The sequence below is a fragment of the Eurypyga helias genome, unplaced genomic scaffold (genome assembly GCF_000690775.1).
Source record: "Eurypyga helias isolate BGI_N326 unplaced genomic scaffold, ASM69077v1 scaffold15673, whole genome shotgun sequence".
NCBI classification, from domain to species: Eukaryota; Metazoa; Chordata; class Aves; order Eurypygiformes; family Eurypygidae; genus Eurypyga; species Eurypyga helias.
The window spans coordinates 15,285-38,009 of NW_010240702.1; the positions used below are offsets into that span (position 1 = coordinate 15,285).

At 38.5% G+C, this 22,725-nt stretch overlaps 1 protein-coding gene across 1 annotated transcript in view; it reads right to left on the reverse strand.

Annotated features, from left to right (window-relative positions):
• Window positions 1-246: 246 nt before the first annotated feature.
• MIPOL1 (mirror-image polydactyly 1) overlaps window positions 247-22,725 on the reverse strand; it is a 181,853-nt gene continuing 159,374 nt past the window's right edge. The window contains exons 12-13 of the mRNA XM_010148527.1: window positions 20,899-21,129; window positions 247-787 (exon numbers count right to left, since the gene is read on the reverse strand). Coding sequence (XP_010146829.1) covers window positions 721-787; window positions 20,899-21,129 — 298 coding nt within the window. The 3' untranslated portion in view covers window positions 247-720. The remainder of the gene's footprint in view (window positions 788-20,898; window positions 21,130-22,725) is intronic.

Sequence of the window (22,725 nt, forward strand, 5' to 3'; positions counted from 1 at the left end):
CTGTCCGAAATACTGTACAATGTCACAAGAATTTCACGTTCCAATTTATGGAGCTGTTCCTCCAGTGAAACCTAACTGTACTTTTTAATGTATGCTGAAAATGCCATGTACTGGCAGCAGCATTCAAACATTGTAAAAAGCTATACATGCACTCTTTTAGATGAAGTCACAGTCACTAGCTGTAATTCAATGGGCTATAAGCAAGGAAGAAAAAATCTCCAATATACTAACCAGAGATATTTCTTGAACGGGAACATATGTTATCAATTAATATATTTAACATACAAATACTGGACTGTTTGCAGTCCCACAAATAACATAAGGGATTTAAACTTTGAAACTGCTTTGCAGGATTTTGCACCTGAAGCCTACAGTATTTGAAAACACGATCAAGCTGTGCCTTGCAGAGACTATAGTCTAGTAACACTGAGAGGACAGACTGTTAAAATAAGCATCTACATAATTTTTCACAGTACACACTGCACAATGCATCTGCTTAAAAACAAATATATGTTTGCAGTGAAACATTTCAACAAATCACAGAACTCAGCAGCAAAGTAGTTAAACATTTATGATTTGATTTTATCTCAGCTTGGAATGTCGCTGGAGTGTCCCACTTCTAACAACTGTTTGCTAAGTTAAGGCTTTAGTGTTTACACAGTGCTGAATGAAGCAGCCTGGTCACCAGATGTGAATGCTTCCTTAGACTAGAGCTTTCAATCAGATCACGGTCCTAATGGTCCCTGCTCCAACCTTCTTCCTCAGGACGTTCACCAGCCTTTCCAACCTGAGAGGGGGCAGGGGAGAGGGAGAGGAGAGAAAAAAAAAAAAAGGAAGCTAACGTTAGGAATGTTCTGGCTGAAAGAGACAGTGTTTGCACTGAACCAAGCTGTCCTGGTGGTGGTCACGCTCAGAAACAAAGCACTACTGTAAAAGACAGACATTAAGGGAAAATGCAGACAACTTACGGAAAACTTTTTAACCTAAAACCCAACCCAGTTGCAGTCAGTGATATATATCAACTCAGTTTTCTTTTGTAGTCTATGTAGTATCGGAGGTCCCCGTAAGGCATTAACACAAAATCCTGTGCAGCAATCCTGTGGCACATATGCGCATCGGTGTGAGCAGGACATTAAATTCTTGCACTTTTTAAAATACGAGTGGTCCATGGCTCATGTTAAATGTAACACTTATTTGTTTTTTCCCCTTAAAAAATACCCTGTCCGTTATCCAACAGATACTTTTATTGTCCACTTTATAAATTTATGCCTAAAACCCCATGTGTCTTATGTCAAAATCTTTTTCAAAATACTCAACAAGACAAGTTTCTGAGGATGTGGATGATGATATTTTGAAGGTGGCCCATACGATTACTATTTCCACGGAACAACACTGAAATTAACAGTCCAATTAAGTAGGACAGAGAGCCACCTAATCCTCTCTTAGTTTTAAGGCACAGGCTATAAGCATGTCCAGCATCGCACTGGCTTAATTTCTTCTTTCCTGTTGTTAAAGTATGTAAGCCAAATGCAAAGGGCTAAATTTTTTCATCATTTTCCATTTGCACACATTTGTCTTCAGTACTCCAGTAATCATGCGTTCAAGCTATTTCTTCAAGTTATCTGTATTTCATGGAATCCTTCAATGAAAGCTCTCCCACAAATAAACTAACTATATAAAGGCAGACATGTGTGTCATAGAACCCTTTTAGAGCCACGTTCAGCATATTATACACACAACTTCCACAATGGATAAAAAGATTTGCAGGTTCAAATAGCCGTATTCAGTTGCAAAGTTGACCATTTTTTCTTATCTGAAAAGACAGTTGTGGTTTTTTTTTTTTTTTAAATATGTTATACAACATGAGGAATGTAGATAGGAAATAAAAATAATACAGCTTTATCAAAACTGTAACATTCATTTTATCTCATGGATGCATTAGTAACTTCAGTGCAGGAAAACCAGTTAACACGTCTTGAATTTATTGCCACAAGTCATGACTAACGCACATGGTACGTATCGAAACGCTCTTGTTTTCCAGGAACCACCAAGCACCATGAAGCTACACCTTTCATTGTACTCACCAGGTGACTTAATACCTGAAACAAGATTAAGAATTCACCACCCTAATGTAATTATCAGACACCAGGAAATGTATGTGGAAAGTTCACAAGGTTCTAGGTGTTCCTCAGGGACTCTAAAGGAATGAAAGCACAGGTGAAAAATCACTGCTTAGCTACTCCTCTTCCTTCAGTTTTCCAAGCATCACTTTTCATTTTTAACCAACTAGAGCATTTTTCCTGGTTTTGTAACATACATCTAGTTCTTCGCCTTTATGGAGGCAGCACCCAGACAGTCATAACTTGGTGCAGTCAGTCCGTGCAAGTACACAGTCAGGATTTTCACAAGTTTCCAAGGCACTGGAACAGGTTGCCCAGAGATGTTGTGGATGCCCCATCCCTGGATGGCTTCAAGGCCAGGCTGGATGTGGCTTTGAGCAACCTGGTCTAGTGGAAGATGTCCCTGCCCATGGCAGGGGGGTTGGAACTAGATGATCTTTAAGGTCCCTTCCAACCCAAACCATTCTGCGATTCTATGATTCTATAAGTTATTTGCTCCTGAAAGTTTTCTCACAGTGGATAAATCAATGTTTTCTGGGTTCTAAGGGTTTTAACCCAGTTACTGACAGGTCATAGTTTCCTCAGCCTCTCTTAGTGAGAAGTTTCCCTGTCAAATCAGTTGATAGTCCGTGTGCAATTTCAGAAAGCGATGGCAGATCAGTCCTCACTTTTGACAGCACGTACGTTCAGAAGCAATGCAGCTTTCTCAGGCACTTCAACTATCACTGGAGGTCTCTCTCTCTCTCACTCTAGAACCCCCTCTAATGTGCTTCAGAGACAGAAAGCACAGGAGAAACATTTCAAACTGGCTGGACAAACAGAAGGTTTGGGCTGCGAATTGTTTTCAGGGGGAGACAGGAAAAAAATAGTAAAATCTGAGATCACGGCTTATTTAAATCACTGCTCAGTTAAAACGGAACACTGTGTGGCTTATACAAGTAGGGGAAAGTGACTTTCAATAACTGAGGTATCTTCTGGGGAGACATAGGTTGGAGGTCACAGCTTACACGCTGTCCTGCAATCGGGTTTAGATGTGCACCACTCTGTGACCAAGCAATGACACTGCACACCATAGCAGAACAAGCTAGCGAAGAGCTGCCCATGTTTGAAGAGAAATACCTCTGGGATGAAAGTAGCTGTCTTCTGTTTAACCTTGAAACTGTCAGGCTTCATTGAAAATAATGAGGCTTAACAATCATAGCTTCTGCTTTTCAAATGAATGATGACTGAAACCATCAAAATGAGCTATCCCGCACCAAATACAAACCGTGCAGGGCTTATTTGCCTTTTGTTTCAGTCATGTGTGGATTTGCAAATTTATTTATTCTTTATTAGTAGAAAGAAAAAAAAAAAAGGCAGCAGGGGATTAAGAAACCATACCTTTGAAAGAGATTTAAACGATAATGTAAAAGAGAAACTGTAACAGCTATTTATAAGATAAAATAACAGAGGGCAAAATTCACCCCTACACAGACACAAGACCCAATATACCACTGAAATCCCACTTAAGCCTACAAAATAATGCTATGGGCTGAATCAGTGGTTAATAACTCTTGATACAGGCCTCAGAGGGCTTTTCGGAACGATAATCCTGGACTCTTTGTTCACCAAGGGCCCAACTCTGCCAGCCCGACTCACACTAAGGAACATTTTTCTTTGTGCGTAATAAAAGGAAGCTAACAAGGCCGTTTGTGTCAGTGAGGCACTACCTGCGAAGGGGTGAGGGTGGCAGAACAGCCCCTTGTCAATAAGGCTCTGCACCCAGCCCAGTGGGATGTTGCGGGCAGCTCCTTTTGGAGGCTGAGCATTTTAATCTGCGGTAAACTGAAGGGACAGATTTACACCTCAAGATCAAAGATAACTTAAATATCTAAACAGATGAGTGGGAATTGCCGGAAACTGCCCTAAAAGTCTCAATATTCACAGAGTTTTATTAAAAATATGGAAGACTGACCTGAAGGATGCAACTTTTATTACTTTGTGCAATCATGATATATCTGCCAGTATAATCTCACCATATTTTACTTAACTGAAACCAGTATCGGCTATGTTTGACTGTGTCCTAAGACACAGATTTAACAAATGACATTTGTCTTTTTTCTTGTGAAGGAAACAATCCTCATCGTATAAATTAAATATGTGATATGATACTATCTTCTCCTGAGATGTAAGCACGGACATTAACTGAATTTACATCTCATGAAGCAACCAAACAAGTCATTCAAGAAGAAAGTATTTGGGTTTGCATTTTCAGTCAGCCAGAAGAATGATACGGTGGACAACTGTTGCAGTACTGCAGGTCCAAATGTGCAAGGACAGGCAGACACCTTTAGGAATGTTCAACAGAGCCTGTTAAGGTCTCACTCCTCATTCTCACAGATCTCAGTTTCTTGCTTAGAGATTCTGCAAAATCCTAGTTGTGACCTTCACTATTTCTTGGTACTTAAATAATTCTAGAAAATCTGTCCCTTAACAAACAAATTCTCTTAGCAAATGCCACTTCAGCATTCTCTACACCATTACTTCATGCATGCATGCAAAATGAGTACAAAGTGACATAAAGTACAGGAAGAAACTATGTATTCAGAAGGATAGGTACAGCTTTGGTTTTCTTTACATATCCAAAATCAAAAAGTCCTGTTTTTCAGGATAGATGAAATTTGCATCCACAAAAAGCACAAAGATGACAGCTAGAAATATTTTTTATCTACACTACCTAATCTTGTAATGTTCATCTCAGTGCTTCCATGAAATGGAAAAATAAAAAAAACCCACAAACTGGGAAAGGGACATCTGGCCCACCATTACTTTTAAGTTATCAAAGACGCATCATTGTGAAGAGTCTTGAATTGCAGAGGCTTAATGTTTCCTCAATACAAATTTGGAATTAAGCAGGTAAATCTGTATTTTAATACAGAAATAAAAAGATTTCCTTGAGGGGCTTGCTGCTATATTACCAGTTCAAACATGTTCTTTTAAAAATATTGCTAAGCTTTAAGAAAGTCCTCATCTTCAGAGAAAGGCTATCTAAACAAGAGCGTTGCTAGGTGTGTCCTCCTCAAGACAAATTCCCAAGCACTCTCAGCTCTTCTTCCAGTTATTTCAAATGGTCTTCTCTTACCACCTATGCATCTGACAAAATGTCTGCATGGAGTGCATGTTGTTTTATGGAGTGTTCTTATGTAGCTCCTGAACTGTTTGACAATCTGCTTTGATTTTTGGCAAAACCTTACAGAGCTTTACTCCTTTGAGTATAAATCATTTTGGGTTTAGAATCAGCCTCCATAAAGAAGGCTTAAAATCCTTACTGACAGAGAAGTTTGGTTCAGGACCCCAGAAGCTGAACGTGTAGTTGCAAAAATGTTACCTACTGATCTCTACTGCTGATTCTTATGCACATTTTTGGCTTGCTCTCCTTTTTCACACATTTTGCTGAAGAAGTCTAGCTCTAAACTGTAGCTTGGAATCAGTAAAAACTCTGCAACCGCATAAACCCACACAGATCAGTACATCCTCCCACACTGCTCCATCTCTGGCCAACAGAACTCGCCCCAAGGTAGAGCGGTGCCCTTTATCCACCAGTTCTAGGGTAATCTTCCAGGGCATCATGCCCCAGAAATAGCCAAAATGGATACCCAACTGAAAGAAAAGGGCATCCTTCAAGTAGCCTGTGCCCTAATCTGCAAAGCAATATATAGACTAGCCAAAAACAATAGCATCTACCTGCAGATGGGGGAGTTAAGTGATAAAAACAAAACCCTCCTGGATTTTGAAATGCTATATAAAGGCTTATAAACCTAAACTATAACCCTTGGTTATCTTTCCAGTAGATAAGATTAGGCTCAGGTTATGAAGATGGCCTTACTTGCATGATTTCTTGCTTCTCGTGGAATGTGTTTTGCTAACGCTAATTCCCTTTAGAAATCAAGCATTTGAAAATATATTAGGTAAATAAAACTCATTGGAGAAAAGCTTACAATCAGTTTAGCAGTGGAGCTCAGCGAATGACTTTGGTGAGTGGTCATACAAACAGATTCACTTCATTTCATCTCAGAGTAAAAAAGCTCCTTTCTTTTCTCTCTCCTTTCTTTCCTTCAGCCTTCCTCTAGGATATATTTCATCAAATCCTAAATGGAATACTCGTTTTCAGGCATTTTCTGTAAAAGTCAAGGAAACAAATGACACAGAGAAGAGAGATTACTGCAATAGTAGCCTCGTCCAAAAACCAGTCACTTTGATAGGATCATTTACTTTAGAGGCTGGAGGAAACTGGTTCAGTTCTATTATCTGAATGAGAGAACTGGACCCTGTCTGCTTCCCTCTCAAGGGAGTAGCACTCTGCTAACACTGTGTGCTGGTGTGGTTTGTTCTCAGTTTCAGATGTTGAAGGTTTTTCCAACTGAATAAAATGCTTAAATATTCACTGGGTTGGAGACGGGAATGTATGACCTTGCAGTGAGTGGCCTACCTACCGTGCTATAGAGGCATCACCCTCTTACCTCCGAGCGGGTTCAGTGAATCTTTAATTATTCTTATTCCTCAATTTAGGTATTATTTTTGCCACCTTAAAAGCCTGACTTTTGAACAATATAATTTTTGATTGACTCACTAAAAAAACATTGCTGGTTGCATTTAATGGTCATACACCAGTCTGTAACAGTATCTTCATAAATCATCATAGTGATAAAGACTGCATGTGGTTCAGATGCACCAGGCTGCCTCCCTCTGCTTGACAAAGTTGCCCCTGCATCTTTAGGATGGGAAGCTGGGCGTCTTTCTAAATGACACGCTGGAGTTCAGCAGAGGTTTGGAACTTGATACAGGGATTGCTGAGTAAAATTCGGTTCCCTGTGTTAGACAGGTGGCTGGACTGCCTGGTCTTAATGGTCCTTTCTGGTCTTAAAACAGAAGTCTTAGAGACTGATTTAGCAGCATCCGCGAGCTCTAAACTGCGGTAGACCACAGTGTTGAATCTAATCACTCCAGGCACCGCCGCCAATTCCTGCCTGCCCAACACTGTTTGTAATGTCACTCCAAAAAGTGTGTTCCATTAAACTTACAGGCCTTAAATTTGGCAGGGCAAACCATTCTGCCTCTGAAAAGCACTGTCACAAAACAAGCATTCCTATTAAATCCCTTTCAGCGTCTTCTCAACCCAAAAGAGTAATTCTGTATATGATTAAACTTAGGAGTAAATACAGCCAGTTGGGCTCCTGACAGCAGACATATTTCAAAATAAACCTGGCTTACACAGGCCTTGGCTAAAATATTAAGCCTTTATCTGTGGTCCACAATAACTAATCTTGTCAAATTGTTTGCTCTCTACCTTCTGTTTGGAAGATTATGAGCTAGCTCACCATTACTATTCACCTTGTGCCATCACTAGCAGCAGGAAAAGTGAGTGGTAAACACAGTTGGCCTATTTTGACAGAATTTCACCCTACTTTGCATTGATGTAGATTGCTACACAGAACAGGATAATACAAAATCAGGACTTTGCATCTCTGCTGGATTTAATGCCACCTTATGAAAGGTATCGCTCCTTTGCTTCCAGATGCTTTCTCATGACTACATACACTGGTTGCCTAAAATAAATGAGCTTATGAGAAAGAAAAATAAACCCTGAAACAACAGCACTGTAACCTCATATCTATTTCAGTATATTGAGATGTACAACATGCTTGTCATACAGACCAGGCTCCTACTAATGGATGGACCATTCACATCTGAGCATGTGGCTGATATTAAAGAGTTAAAAAATTAACAATAACTGAAATAGAGGATATACTGGCATTTTTGAAGCCAAATGATACTCATCAGATTATTTAATCAGATCATACCTCAGTTTGTGTCCAATGGTTTATATGCTAATTTTATGCAAAGTTTACTACTTTTATTTATGCAAGGAAAACATTTTCTGTACCTCCTTTCATAATCTTGAATTAGCATTAGCACTGACAATTACCATTCCCATGCATTTGGTGTCACAGCTGGTCTCTTTTTTGGGGGGGAAATATTGACATTGAAGCCTACTCCTTACAGTGACAGCATTTCCACAAAGTTTATGCTGATATGAGTAGGCAAGGGTCTCCTGGATTTTCTTGCCAAATACTTCCTGGAAGTCTCTGTCATCTGCTTAGGAAAAGCTATCAGTTTTACCTCATGTTAATATATCTTCCTTGTAGAAAGTATTCTGCCACAGTATTTATTCATTTGAAGAGGGAAAAATACTACTTCCTATCAACGCTAGACCTGCCCTCTGCTAATGATGTTTGGTATCATTAGAGTGCCATGAATCACAGGCAAGCTTAATGTGTCTCTGAATTGTTTCCCACCTTCTTCTTCAGAGCAATACAATCTCAGAAAAGCAAATACACTTTGCCTTGAAGGCTCACAACATGGAAATGTGGTCAGAACTTGTATGTAAAGTGTTTAAATGGCAGACATCAGGTCTATTTTGCATTATATGTATTATGTGGCAAAACAACATATGGAGAAGTAAAATGACTCGTTGAAGCTTAACCAAGCAAGAATACTGAAAAGCCCCACATGTTTAATTTTATGTATAAGTAGCCTTGAGCTGAAGTGGGTTCCTCATCTGCACACACACAAAAAAGGTATCCTGCAGAATTAGAGCCTAAAACTGCTGGATACAGAGCCTTTCTCTCTCAGCTTCTCAATCTGTGCTCTGAACCATGTCAACCGGTAACAACTAGCCAGTTTTCTTATTCTATATCCAGCTGAGATGTAGTTCAGGAGATGGAAGAAGCACCTGATTTTGGGAGGATTTTGGTTTGTTCGAAATCCCTGTTTAGGAATATTTAAAAGCAATGTCAAAAATTGATTATCTGAAATAAACAGTATTTCAAACCTGCTCAAAACAAACAGTTAGACAGGATTCCTCATGAGAAAAATATTCAGGATACAGGACCAGCAGATTGATATACGTTTATGGATCTGTAGAGAATGGGGTTACTAAGAGACTCTAAACTTTAGACGTATCAGTCTGAAACCACCACATTACACCTTTCTGCATGTTTCAAATAAGCCTTCCTTGTAAGGCTGGGTCTGAACCTCTCAGCTGCCTATTCCAAGCCAGTCTCATGTCTTTTAGGCATGTTCTGGTGAATCCTGTTTACAATGAGTGTAAAATCACAAACAGTGATGTACTTACGCAGGCTGTTTCCCAAGTACATCACATCAAAGCACAACTTTGGCAGACTCCTCTTGACATCATAAACAATGAAGACAAGATGAACTTTTTTTCCTTGATTCCAGAAATGTTTTACAAAACCCAGTGCAGACTTGCTGGCTCTAGGCTGCTCTCAGTTATGTTCCACCTCCCTGAGGTGGTTCCAACCTCGTGACCGAGAGTAATCTGCTGCTTGTGGAGAGAAAATTCCTTCCTGTAAACCATCATGAAATCTCTCTACTTTACATTAAAAATAATAGTTTTTACATAGGTTTGATGTATTTCAATTGATTTGGCTTTGAGCAACCTGGTCTAGTGCAAGGTGTCCCTGCCCATGGCAGTGGGGTTGGAACTAGTTGATCTTCAAGGTCCCTTCCAACCCAAAACATTCTGTGAGTCTACGATTCTAAGATTTGCCTTCCTGGCACAAGTGATGCGATATTACCCAAGCTGGAACAACTTCTACAACACTGAGAGGTCACATAACAATGGAAATAGGTTTGGATGTGAGAGGAAAGCATTTAATTAATCTCTCACTTGTGATAAGTCCTTTGTAACGGGCTCAGACTGGTAAGTGAAGTCCCCACCCTTCTGGTGTAATCCAGAAGGCCCATGGACTTCTCCAGGTTTCAGGGCAACTCACACTTAGTCATAATTCTGAAAAGTATTTCTAGAAGAATAAGAGCAGTCTTCCCTCAGTAGTGGGTTAACAATAAATCCATGGATGAAACATCCTCTCATCCTCTTAGTGTTTGCAATATATTATAGATAGAAATTATCAGCATGAGGCTTGTCTATTATGGTGACGTTGCGACAAGGTGCCCTATGCAGGGGTAAAACCAGAAAAGATGCCTAACTGCTCATTTACACAGAAAAAAAGGATTTTAAAAATACCAGTTGAGACAGTATCACAGAACAAAGTGTCTTATACATGTGTAGTGCTCCTTAAAATACTTCATAGGCTTTTTACTATGTTATCAGCTATTTAAGGCCATTAAGGTAAAAACAAGCTGTCCCATTTCCAAGCTTCAGTAACCTCTCTCCAGTAGCTAGCAGACAGACTGTCTCCAACTGTCTTCTGCACCATTCTCGCAAGGTAACTCGCATGAGATTTTTTTCACTAGCTTTCTGGGCCTATTTTACTCCATGCTCCTGACATCTGACTGGGAATGAGCTTCTGCTTCTGGGAGGTGAGTGGATTCCTGAGCAAGGCTGACTCCGGGGAGATGCAGCAGGCTTTCAGCTCATTTTGAGGACAGCTTTAATTCTTCTGAATTGGTGAGCTTACAGATTCAGGCCTTGGTGGCAATTCTGCCTGGCGGTGACAGGAATGGGACTGAATGTAGGAGAAAAGCTTCTTAATTTCTGCTGCTGAAAGCATAAAAAATTTGTCTTTACATTGAGTCATCAAATTCTTAAAAAGCATAGAGTAAAATAGGTCCTCAGTGTTTAAAAATCGGAGACCTGTGAAACATATTTTGTGTTGAGTTCACTACTTACATACCCCTTTTACCAGATGAAGATGTGCATCTGTTACACCCTTAAAATAATTTAGGATTATCTTATCAAAGATTGAGGTGATAGAAACGGATATATTATGAGGCACAAAGTCCTAAAACCAGTAATTTTATTATACACATCTCTAACACCTGCAGTGTCTTCCATTCAAGGGCTGAATTCTGGGCAAAAATTCCATAATATGAAGCTGAAATGATAAAATTTGCTCCTAAAGGTTTATGCCTTCCAGCGCCCTCAGGATTTAGCTCTATAATCTTATACAGGAAAGCTAAGCAATTTGACAATAAAACGGCAGTGGCAATGATGGGGTTAAAGCTGTTAGTTCTCATAGATACAATTGATGCTGGCTTTTGACAAAATCTCATTTAAAAAAATTAAAAGCCTAATGGAAAAATCTGGCTATTAATAAATGGCTCAGTATTAGATTAGAAAAATGAACTGTATTTTTTTTCCTCTGAGAACTAGCTCCTGCTTCAGCAAAGGTACACTTAATTTTAACCAGTGGAAGAATTTGAATAATTTCAAGTTTGCTCAAAATTAAATACCTTGCTGGCCTAGTCAGTTATTTCTATTTGTTGCCATAAAGAACCGTTCCAGCAATTCTCTAAAAGATTATACGTAATTCAGAAGATTCAGAGTCTGGGCTTTCTTTTTGAGCTTTTGCACATACATTTACAGTATTCAATCTTTTGCATATGTTAAGAAACAGTATGAGTATTAACAGAAAGAACCGCAAATTTATTTTTCTTCCTTCAGCCAAGCCACAAATAAATGACTCTTGCAAACAAACCAAATACTATTTTGTAACGGCAATGTAAATGCCATGGACTTATTTTATTTGGATATAAAATATTAAAGTAAATGATTATTTGCTGTGACACTCATTTTATCGTCTTGGAAAAAAATTGCAAGTCTAACAAAAAGTTTTCTTGCTGTTCTTCAAGGAGCATTCAATCTGCTGTTCAAAGTTATTTAATAATTTGTCATAGAATGGTTAAGTATAAGCTTACAAATGCTGTGCCAGCATGCTTCTTCCTATTGGGCAAACAACTTCAAAATCTAATTTGTTTGTGTTATTGGTCTTACTAAATATTAGCCTTTACAAGTCTGGTTTACACCACTGATGTTAACTATGCCAACACTCTGATTTTGTTCTGAAGTATTCCACAACAAGCTGATATTATACAATACAAGCCCAAGAGCTAGCCGATCCAGTTTACTGAGCATACTTAGTGTATTTTGCTACTGATAAATCAATAAAACCATGTTGTAATCTACAAACTTCCATCTCTGTGAAGCAGCTATAAGCAAACTGTAAATGAACACACAGGTCAAAAACTGGGATGCTGTGATTCTGTTGACTCTGAAAACATTTGACTTTCATAGAATACATTTTAGTGTTTGAGAGAACAAAGTTTCAGCACTGCTTATATTTTCGTGAAAGGCTGAGATGATAAATATTCAAATGATGATAAATATTTGTGTTTATATTGTAACTACCCATACTTTAAGAAAACAATATCTGCACTGCAATCCACAATTTACAGAGGTTAAGTAAATGTAAACCACAGCTACACAAAGAAAATAAATACTCGACTTAGACTGTATGCTCAGTTTTGCATTCTTCATCCATGTGAAACTCCCTGCAGTCAATGGATATCTTGTGTGTGCAAGGAATGCAGGAAAGGCTTATCTGTCATTCCCTTTAGTTGGGCCTTTTTGTCTTCATTTTGTTAAGCACACTACTGAACATAACCCTGGCATTGATCATAAACTGTCAGATGCTAAAGACCACAATATAATTTATGACAACCGAAATACCCATAAGAAGGATATCCCATTGCAATATCACACTTGATAACTGTGTGAGACTTTTGGTACTGATGCCAAAAACTGCTCTATTAAGGGCTGTCTTCAAATGAAAATGGGATGTCAAAAGACACTACAAATCATTAGTACTACAACGGGTCTCAGCTGCAGAAATTCTTACCACCACCACATCTCTCTTTCAGGACTCTGGTATTGGGAATGGGATCTGCAGCTTCACTTCTGTTCTGGACCAAAGCATTCCTCCTCCAGACTGCACAGAGAGCACGGCAGCACCTTGGAATGGGATTTGCAACAACCAGTTTAAGGAGAAGGATGCTCCTAAACTAGATAAATAGGGCTTTTTTTTTTTTTTTTTTAATCCCAGACCCTTGCTTTAAGTGTCTTGCTCCAAGCCATCCAGAGATCACCAAACTGCCCTTCTCTAAAACTAACCTGAGGCCAATTGTTTCCTTTAAGGTGACAAAGATAACAGGAGTGCTACCACTCCTCCTTTTTAAAACAAGTGTAAAAAATTACACTGTCTGTCAGCTAGATCATTCAGCCAAGCTAAGGAAAACTTGATTTTAACCCACATCTGCCACTTCCCAGGAGAGCAGTACACTCCAGGGCTGAAGATTCTATCCTATTTCTCTTTCTAAAACAAGGAATTTCTGCAGAAGAAACATCTGAAATGAGACCTGAAGGTGTGATTCTGTGGGTGATGATTGAGGGTGTTCACCTGGAAAATGGGAGATGGGTGCTCTGATATTGGCTCTGTATTTATGTTCAACAGGCATTGGATAAAACAGACAAAAAGCCCTAAAGGAAAGTGTCAGAACCAGGTCTCGATTCTCAGAGGTGAGAGCAGCCTACTCACTCTTCTCTGGTCTGAGAAGCCTCCATTATTTTCTGCTGTGTGGTACTACTTCAAGGCAAGGAATAGAGAACATCCAGTCCAAACTTGTGTGGTTAAAAGATACCTCTGAGATACAGGAGATCTGAACCAGGATCTCCTCAGGTGGAGGAAGAAAATCCCTGCTCCCACACCCCAGATTACCTCTGCTCCCTAACAACCACATAGAAAACTGGGGCTGGGGGGCACAAGGAAGCTTTTGAAAGAAAGCATCTGAGGTCACGCTGCTCTGTGTGGGTCTCGGTGCAACCAGTGTGCATCACTCTGGTTCAGCACATGCTTCTCCATTTGGGTCTCCAAGGAATCCAGGCAGAAAAGACAAGAAGTTGATTGTTTAATATTTTTTCAGTCAGAAGTTTTCTTCCTATGCTAACCCAAGTCCTCTCTTTGGGCTGGGAAGTTATCAAGCCCTCCACTGCAGCCTGCAAATTTTACCTGGACTGTAACACGTAGTATGCAATTCACAAACTGGGAAGCGAAGTGTTATCCAATAAAGATAACATAATGCAATGCAGAAAAAAACATTACATTACAGCTTTGCAATGTGATATATTTCCTTTTGTACAGCATGAATAATATGCCAGCCTAACAAGGGAAACAAGATCTGCCTAGTGATACAGAAACGTGGTATACTTACAACAGTCCAGAGAACATGACATCAGTGACTGACTTTGTTCAGCTCACCTTAGAGTTGAATACTAGTTCAAAATTTTATTTCCTCCAGACCCAGAAAACTGATTCTACTCTATACGCTGAATTTCTCTGAGGCTGCACATAACCTTACTGGCTTACTCAGTTCTTTTAATGCAACAAACAGGTATCTTTACAAGACTTTTTAATTCATCATTTCACTATGCCTATTAGTGCAGTCTGAGGAGAATTTTTCTGAGAGGAGTCACTGGCGTTAGTGCAGAATTCCAAGTATTTAAATAAATTCTGACCCTGTTATGTACTGCTTTCAGTTAGATCACACATGAATTTCTTCACACATTGCAGTCTTAATTCCTGACTGAATTCCTAAAGCAGACTACTTCCAAACCTATTGCCCCTAAATCCAACAAACTCACACTGTCTGTTATTGCTACCCTAGTTAATGGTAATATTTTCGTATATGATATGATGTGATGGTTACTAGATTTTGTGTTTCAGACTTTCTCATGTTCCTACTTATGTCTTGCATGCCAAAGAAATTTTGCATCAGCTCTGCTGCACTCTGCAGAATTCTTTGCGCTATGTGGTAGTTTTGCGTGTCTGGGAATCTTCCATCTGGCTAGTATGGGTTTCCTAAACACCATAAAACCCCGCCTGTGGAGATTGTGTATCTCTTATGGGCCCCATGGAGCTTATAATCTGCTTTTAATCATTGCACACGGCAGCCAACACATCAGTCCTCATCAAGTAGTTTTTTCCATGTTGTATCTCCTTTAATAACTTTTGATCCAGTTCTGAAAGTCCAGAACTATTGCTAATTTTCATTAGTATCTTAGACTGCTATGAGTCATCTTCCTTGGCCCCCCATCTCCTTCCACACAAACTCTCACAGCCATGGACTTCTGTGGCCTGCTATAGAAAGTAAAAGGTTCTCAGCACTTTGCCTTCACTAGCTCTTCTCAGAATGTACCAACCAGCATCTGTTTCTCAGTAAACTACAAGTCATATCCTTAACCGGGACAAAGGAGTGCAACTCAGTGCGACATAGCTAAGCCAATTTGCTGTAACCAAGAATTTAGCTCTACATCCACATTCTTCAACAAGTCACCAAAACTTAGTTCACATTTCAAAATGCCAGCAACAATTAAATTATTCCCCATGTGATATCAAAAGATTACCAACTATTCAGTCCCAGCAGAACTTCACAGCAGCAGGCAGCACAGTGGTTTTTATTAAAAGCAGAATCACTTTTGACAGCTGCTAAATTATTTACTGACACAAATCTGTGAAACTATTAATATCTGTGAAGCTGTACTCCTAGCCTCCAGTAGTTAACGTGTTGATCTGACATTCACTGGTACACAGTTTTTTAAGTAAAAAAAATAAAAGAAAAGCAGTCTAGTTTTAGTATGGAAGTCTGAACATCTAAATGTAACATCTTAATAAAGTAAGAAATCAACTGATATTTATTGTTTTGAAAGATGAAAATTAAAGAAATGTATCTGTAAAGTTTAAAATAAAACCAACCAAGTTCTCTAACATTTGGTGGTTCCTCCAAAACAAACAGCTTTAAGTCCCAGTGAATGTACAACTTGTTTCTTTTGTGTAGTGCTTCTGCCTGCAATTTCTAATTAACTAGCTCCATTCTTATCTACAACGAGTGACCGAACGCATACAAGCTACAGCGTATACTTCACCTAAATATACGTAAGTATGATTTTAAAAGGGACGTAACTAGTTAACAACATTTGCACGTTGCAAAGAGGCTCAGTTAGTATAATAATTCAGAAATCTTGCTTTTAGCCTGTTCCCTGCATAGCTGTGCTGTACTGAATACAATCTGCACACTAAAGATACCATGTTTGCAGTTAAAAATCTCCAGAGACTTTAGACCCATACATAAAGATACTTATTTCACTCTTTTCTGAAACACTGACCTGTATCTTCATTTAAAAATGAACACCACATCTTTATGTTATTAAATCTTTGTTTTGATCTATTAGTATTCACCAAAGTGCCATTTTATACAACCCCACACTGAATAGGCAAGGCTGGAGGTAACCATCTGCAGCTTTAGAGTCTGCGTTTGAATTGATGAAAAGAGCTTTGTGTTTTCATTGCCAAGTTTGATTCTTCCAGTCATTAGACATTCCCCTCAGATCGCATCAATGAAGCGGACTCTCTTACGCCCATGTGTTAAATTCTCTTCTCCTCATGGTTTCCTTTGCCAGCTATACTCCAGAAAGACTACTGGGTCTTAGCCACATTCTTCTCACAGCTGTGTTAAAAAAGAGCATCAGAGCGTCTTCCCAAAATCCATATGTGTATCTGGTCAGTCCCCTGTCGGAGGGTCACCTCACATTGTGGTGTGATTATTCAAATATTCATTCTTGTTCTTGAACTGCACTGCTCAGATCATTCTGGGAAAGATTAGATCCTCCAGCCAGTACTGGAGAACGTCTTGGACATCGATGTGAAACACACACAGCTCCCGTACTCGGCAGGCAGATTAGTTTTACTTGCAGAAGAGGGGGACTCTAGCCACTTAATAAATGCTCGCTTCTTATTTCTTTCTATTTCTTGAATTCTTTTCAGTTGTGTCACATGCTGGTAAGAACTGCTTATTTTTGTTGTGTCATTGATCAACTTATGTATCCGCATCAGCTAAGAAACTAAGTGCACAACTGCAAAAGCAGAGAAAGCCTGTTGGGAAAGGCTGGAGGGAAATCCAAGACTACTCAAAAAAAGGGTGTGTTCCAGTAACAATAAAAGTTAGGTGGGCAAAAAAAATCACACCTTAAGAGGTAGAGAAAATGTTATTAAGGGTACTATTTCTTTTATGAGTGAGAGCAATTTCCTTTGATAAAAGTATCTATTTATTCAGAAGATTGTTTAGTTTTCTTATATATTCAAGCCACTGAAATATTTTCTCAAAATCTGTAACTCTCCTTCTGACTTCCTCCTTTAAAAAAAAAAAAAAAATCCAAAACCAAAAGAAAAGGTTTCTCCAATAAACAGTTAAGGACAAATGAAGTAATAATTTCTGTTTTACATCACTTTCATATTTGATTTGTTCATAGTCAGAACTACCCCGACAAAGGGTACAAGCAGCATGTTTCTCACCATTTATGCTTATTTTCACAGCTGCATATTTTAGCATTGCACCATTAGTTTGTGGATTTGTGTTTACTTTTAGAGGATTACATAGAAATTCTACACGCTATCCCCTTACACATCTACGCGAGTGTGCCCGTGCTCACAGGCAGAGAGCTATGCTTTCCTGAGATGTAGTCATTAAATTGTGAGAAAAAATAGAAGCCCCTTTGGATTAAAATTCACTCCAGCTGCAAAGCTGATGCAGAAAAATAGAGCATTTCCTGGAAAAAAACCCCACATCAAAAGTGGCCTCAACCTTTACTGATAATTGGCTAATATTGATTCGGTATTACATTATAACCTCCTCTGATCTCACTGACATGAGTAGCCACTCCTCAATCCCAGAGGTTCCAGCAGGCAGGACAGTTTTAAAGCGTCTTGCTGCTTTTGCTGGCAAAGGCATTAATTAATTCAGAGGCTTTTCCAGCCACCTTCTCCAGGTCAGCCCCATTTCCCTGCTGGGGCTGCACCAGCTGGCTCCTGGCTTCTCCGGCAGGACAAACTTGCAAGGGGCCTGTGGCACTGTGCCAACACTCCTGGTGAATTCTGCACCGTTGTCCTAATTCTTTGTTTGTAACCATGAATTAGAAACATTAATTAAATGTAGAAAATTATAGTCATAACCATTCTACAAAGTATTGGTTAAATATGTTAAGTATCGTGCAGATTGAATAAATATGTACTGTGTATTGTGTGTGCATACGTGTATTTATTTACATACACCTCAGTTAAAATGTGTATTTGCTTTATAAACTAGAATAGTGCCCTCTTAAAAGTCTAATGTGTATCTTGTTATTGTTGGAAAATCACAACAGGTTCAAACAAACGCTACTAAATCTGTGTGGTCGCTCTCTGAGCATCAACATTTTCTTTCACAGCAGCACCCCTGCAAGGATGGCAAATCATCTTCACAGGCAAGAGCACACAGTTGCAAATTGTATCTCACACTGCAGTGAGCCCACGTGAGATTTCATCCTGCTTCAGTATAAACAGAATTTTACTATATCCAAGTTCTCTATAAGCAGATTCCAATACATCCCCCTTCTGGTTCACAGCTGCTGTTTCACGTGGGATAGGATCCAGAAATTTTTGAGATGCTTTGTGTCCTGATGGAAAACACAGGACCGCTATTCTGAGTTGGATCTCACGTTCAGGAAGCAACAATTGCAGGTGGGTAGACAAATGGCTGACATGATGGCAATGCCATGGAGAAACGACATCTCTATTTCAAGCTCTGTGTATGATGCCGAATGCAAACACTGAAGTTTTTAAGAATATTAAATAATTCTTCAGTGTTGTCAGAAAACAGATTAGCAAAGTGAACACCAGTAAACCACATGGTACAAAGACACAAGGTACATACTTTTTCAATATTATTTGGATCATTCTAATTATGTTCTTACTTAATGAAGCTCATAAAATTTTTTCCTGATTTTTAACTGTTGCTACATTATTCAGATATTTGGCTCAATAATACTGATAAACTACTTTATACAACTGCTAAAAATACTTCCCTCATATGTCAGAATTCAATTTTACTTCAGCATTTAAAAGAATTCCAGAAAACAGATGTTTTAGAACCCTATTTCAGCCATGAATCATAGCATCACATTTTAAATTGCAATAAGAATCCTTTTAAGACAGTACTAATAATTATTATGACTGTAATTAATAACAAAAATCCATTCCATTGACAGGTTTATAAATTGTCAGTTCCTTTTTGAACTGTAGAACATCCTACATCTTTGAAATAAAAAGCTAAGCTAACAAATGAGTTCCTGCCTAATTGCCAAACACTGATTTGTATGAAGCGGTTGAGGTTACAAAGAAATTGGGAATTCTCAGCCCGGTTTCCCTGCTGATGAGTACGAACTGTCTGTGTAGCTCTCCCAGAGGTGTCAGAGGAATCTCTATAGTGTCACACAAGGGTTCTTAGCTCAAAGTAAACACACTTTCCACAAACTCAGCTGCTTAATCTGTTTGCAGGTTGAATTATAAGATGGGGGTGGATGACTCTGGGTGCTGGGAAGACGCACAGAGCATTTCCACAGTTCCTTGGTAAAAAGGGCATGCTATTGTCATCAAAAGACTTCACCCAATTGTTTAATTTTGCTATAGGCTCAGTGGTCTGATCTTAGCAATAATGAAAACTAACCTGACCAAAAATTTCCCAAGTAGCTGCGCATGATAAATTGCATAAATTCTTTTTGCTATAGCAGTGCATCACCACCGCTTTAATTCAGGCTGTGGCTGCACTTCTACTCTAGCCACCCAGGTTACGTGGGATTAAACAAGACTGTTTCACTGAAAAAAACCTCAAGCCCCAAACTAAAAAATAATCTTCATTTAAATATCTGTGGTTAGTAAATGTTTATAAATAAATTGAAATAAAATAACAACTTTAAACAACGTACTGAAAGGTTTAGCGAATATTCCCTTTAATATGCTGTAATCATTTTTCATAGGTTTATTTTTATCAAGCAAGCACCTGCTGAAGTTTCAAATACACCATCTAAGTGTTCAGAATAAAGATTTGAATGCTTTTCAACCAACTACTGGAGATGTTAAAGAGATGACCGAAATATGCATTTCCATATATATATAGCTTAACTATATTTTATGTAGTTACAAATAAATTAAAAATATAAAAAAATATTTTTTAATAGGCGAACTCAGCATGTTTGTTTTTTTTTTTTTAAACAGGAAGAGCTCTTGTTAGGTCCTTGCAATATATCGTAAGCCAATTTCTGGCTACTCTGGAAATATGCTACAGACATTAAAGTTCAAGACAAATATGGGCTGAAAAGAAAATTTGTATCAGTTCAGCATCAACCACCTTGGAAGGGTGTGAGAGGGGTATTTTGCAACAGATGAATATAATGCATAGATGAGGAGTGCCAGACTGTGAAGAAGCTCTGACTACACGTTTGCTTAGGTCCCAGAAATCAGACTTTCAAAGGCTTATGTGATGATAATAACAATCGCGACAAGGGCCTCAGTAGAGATGAACTTCAAGTTTTGGAGTTCAGTAACAGGGAATCTTACAATGGAAAAGAGAATACAATCCCTGTTCACCAACTCAGAGACTTCCTGTTGGTTTCAGAGAGATTTTGAAGCCACCCCTAAACAACCCCATCAGCAATTACCGTGGCATGAAACTTGCCAGATCTGTAACGGACTAAAAACAAGAACCTTAATATGCGACCATGCAATTACAAAGGCAAATACTCTGTTGCCATAGGATTGCCATGGGGTAAAAAGACAGTGAAAACCATTCATAGGAGATGGAAACACTTTCTCTGTGTCTTGCACATTTAGAAAGCAGTTTCCACAACAATAATGACAGACACACTGACTTGCATAATACTATACAACTTAAAATGATTAGCTTCACACTGACGAGCTGAATAGCTGACAAAGAAGGAATCATTTTAAAGGAACTTTTCTGACTACCACCATGCTTTCAATCAGACAAAATATCAAAAGAAACAATGATTCATTTAACTGCAATTTTCCTTGAAAGAAGGCGAGTGACTTACTTCTGAACTTTTTCATTGGCCTCCCATGAAGCCTCCAGGGCTTTCTGGAGCTTCAGCTCTGTGTCCTTTTGCTCTGACCGAGCTTGCTGCAGCTGAGCAGCCAGATCTTCAATCTGGCGATAGGTAAGGGTCACAACATCCTCCCTGCCTTGCATTCCACCTTCACAAGTACCAATGGTACAGCTAAGCTGGTCCTTCAGACTCATTCCTTCAGACAAGGATTTATATAAGCTGGGAAAACAAAATTGTACATGTTATTAAGCTTCAGTCTAAGGCTGAGCTGCAAGAATACTACACTCAATTTAATTAATATTTTTATTATTATCATATATGGATCCACAGGCACTAATACCAAACCAAGTTTTATTTCGAAAGTGACCGAGAACAAAAAGAACATCCAGTTTCCTCAAGGCTTTTCTAGAAGTGCGTAACAATTGTCAAAATTTTTTAAAGTCAAAAGCCTGTTCAACAAAAACTGAAAAGGCATTTTTTTTCAGCTGTAGCATCTTCCTCATCACCTTCAAGCTGCAGCAAAAAGTTGTTAGTGTGATTTACATGAAGTGGAATTAATCAGTGTAAGTTATCGATGTATTATTAACTTGTGTTACACATGACTCTCTTCTAGCAAGTGGGCTTCCTAACTACAGGGGGGTTGTTTGCAAAATAGCAGATTTTTCATTAAAATAAAAAGAATAAAAATGCTACAAAACAAAAATCATTAGATCAGCAGAATTACTTAGAAATAAGAATGATTAGCACATGCTAACCAATTCTGAAGGTCTTTGGTCAATTTTTCTCAGAGGAGACAAAATATTTCATGATACTGGTTTAAATAAGCTAGTAACGCCTGTACTAGAACATACTGTGTCTTAAATAGCCTCTCTATAGAAGACAGAGATAGGGTTTTATCATGGACATTTCCATATCTATAGTGTCCTCCACCATAATTTATTGCAAGGTCCTTTTTGACCCATTGTTCTGGCTTCACTCAGTAGACATGCTTACCACCTATTTCACACTGAAGTGACATGGATGTATATTTGATCTTAAAGACCCTTTCCAACCTAAATGATTCTATGATAAAACCCATTCAGTTTTATAGATGATTTTGAGGTACATTCATAGAGATACTAAATCACAGAGCACAAAAAATAATACTCTTTCATTGTACAAACCAGAATACAGTACTATATGCTTTTTATTTGTGTGCCAGAAAGTTCTGGATAAATCAAAGGGAGACCAGAAATTAAAAATGAAACTGCATAGTGTCTTAAGGCAACAGATTAATGAAGTTAAAAGAAAAAAATACGCCTGGATCAGCTAACAATAGCTATGGAAAATACGCAACAAGAAGGATATTAGACAAACAGGTTACCTTTAAATAATGAGAAAAAATTGAAAAAAGGAGAATAAAGAAGATGATGGTGCATCAAATAAAAAAAAATCTCAAAAAAGCCTGTTGACTATGGAATTATTTCCCAAGGAGTCAGTAGGTAGCCAGCTGCTTGTTATTAAAGTGCAATAGTAGAAATCACATTAATAGCTGATTACTAGGGGAGGAGCCTGCACCAGAAAGATCTCTGTGGAACTAGCCACAATTGCTTCTCATCTCTTCATAGCCATAATTCATTGGTGAATTTTACACCAGTGAAAAATGACACTGGTAGTAGAAGAAATTCACAGAAGAAATTTATGACAAAAGTGATGGCAACAGGATATCATAATGAACAGTGTTTTTAGATAAATAATTGAGGTAATTTCAAAACAACTTCAGGAATATCGGAAGCTGTGGCTGTATTGATGAATATGACTTGAGACCATCCCTCT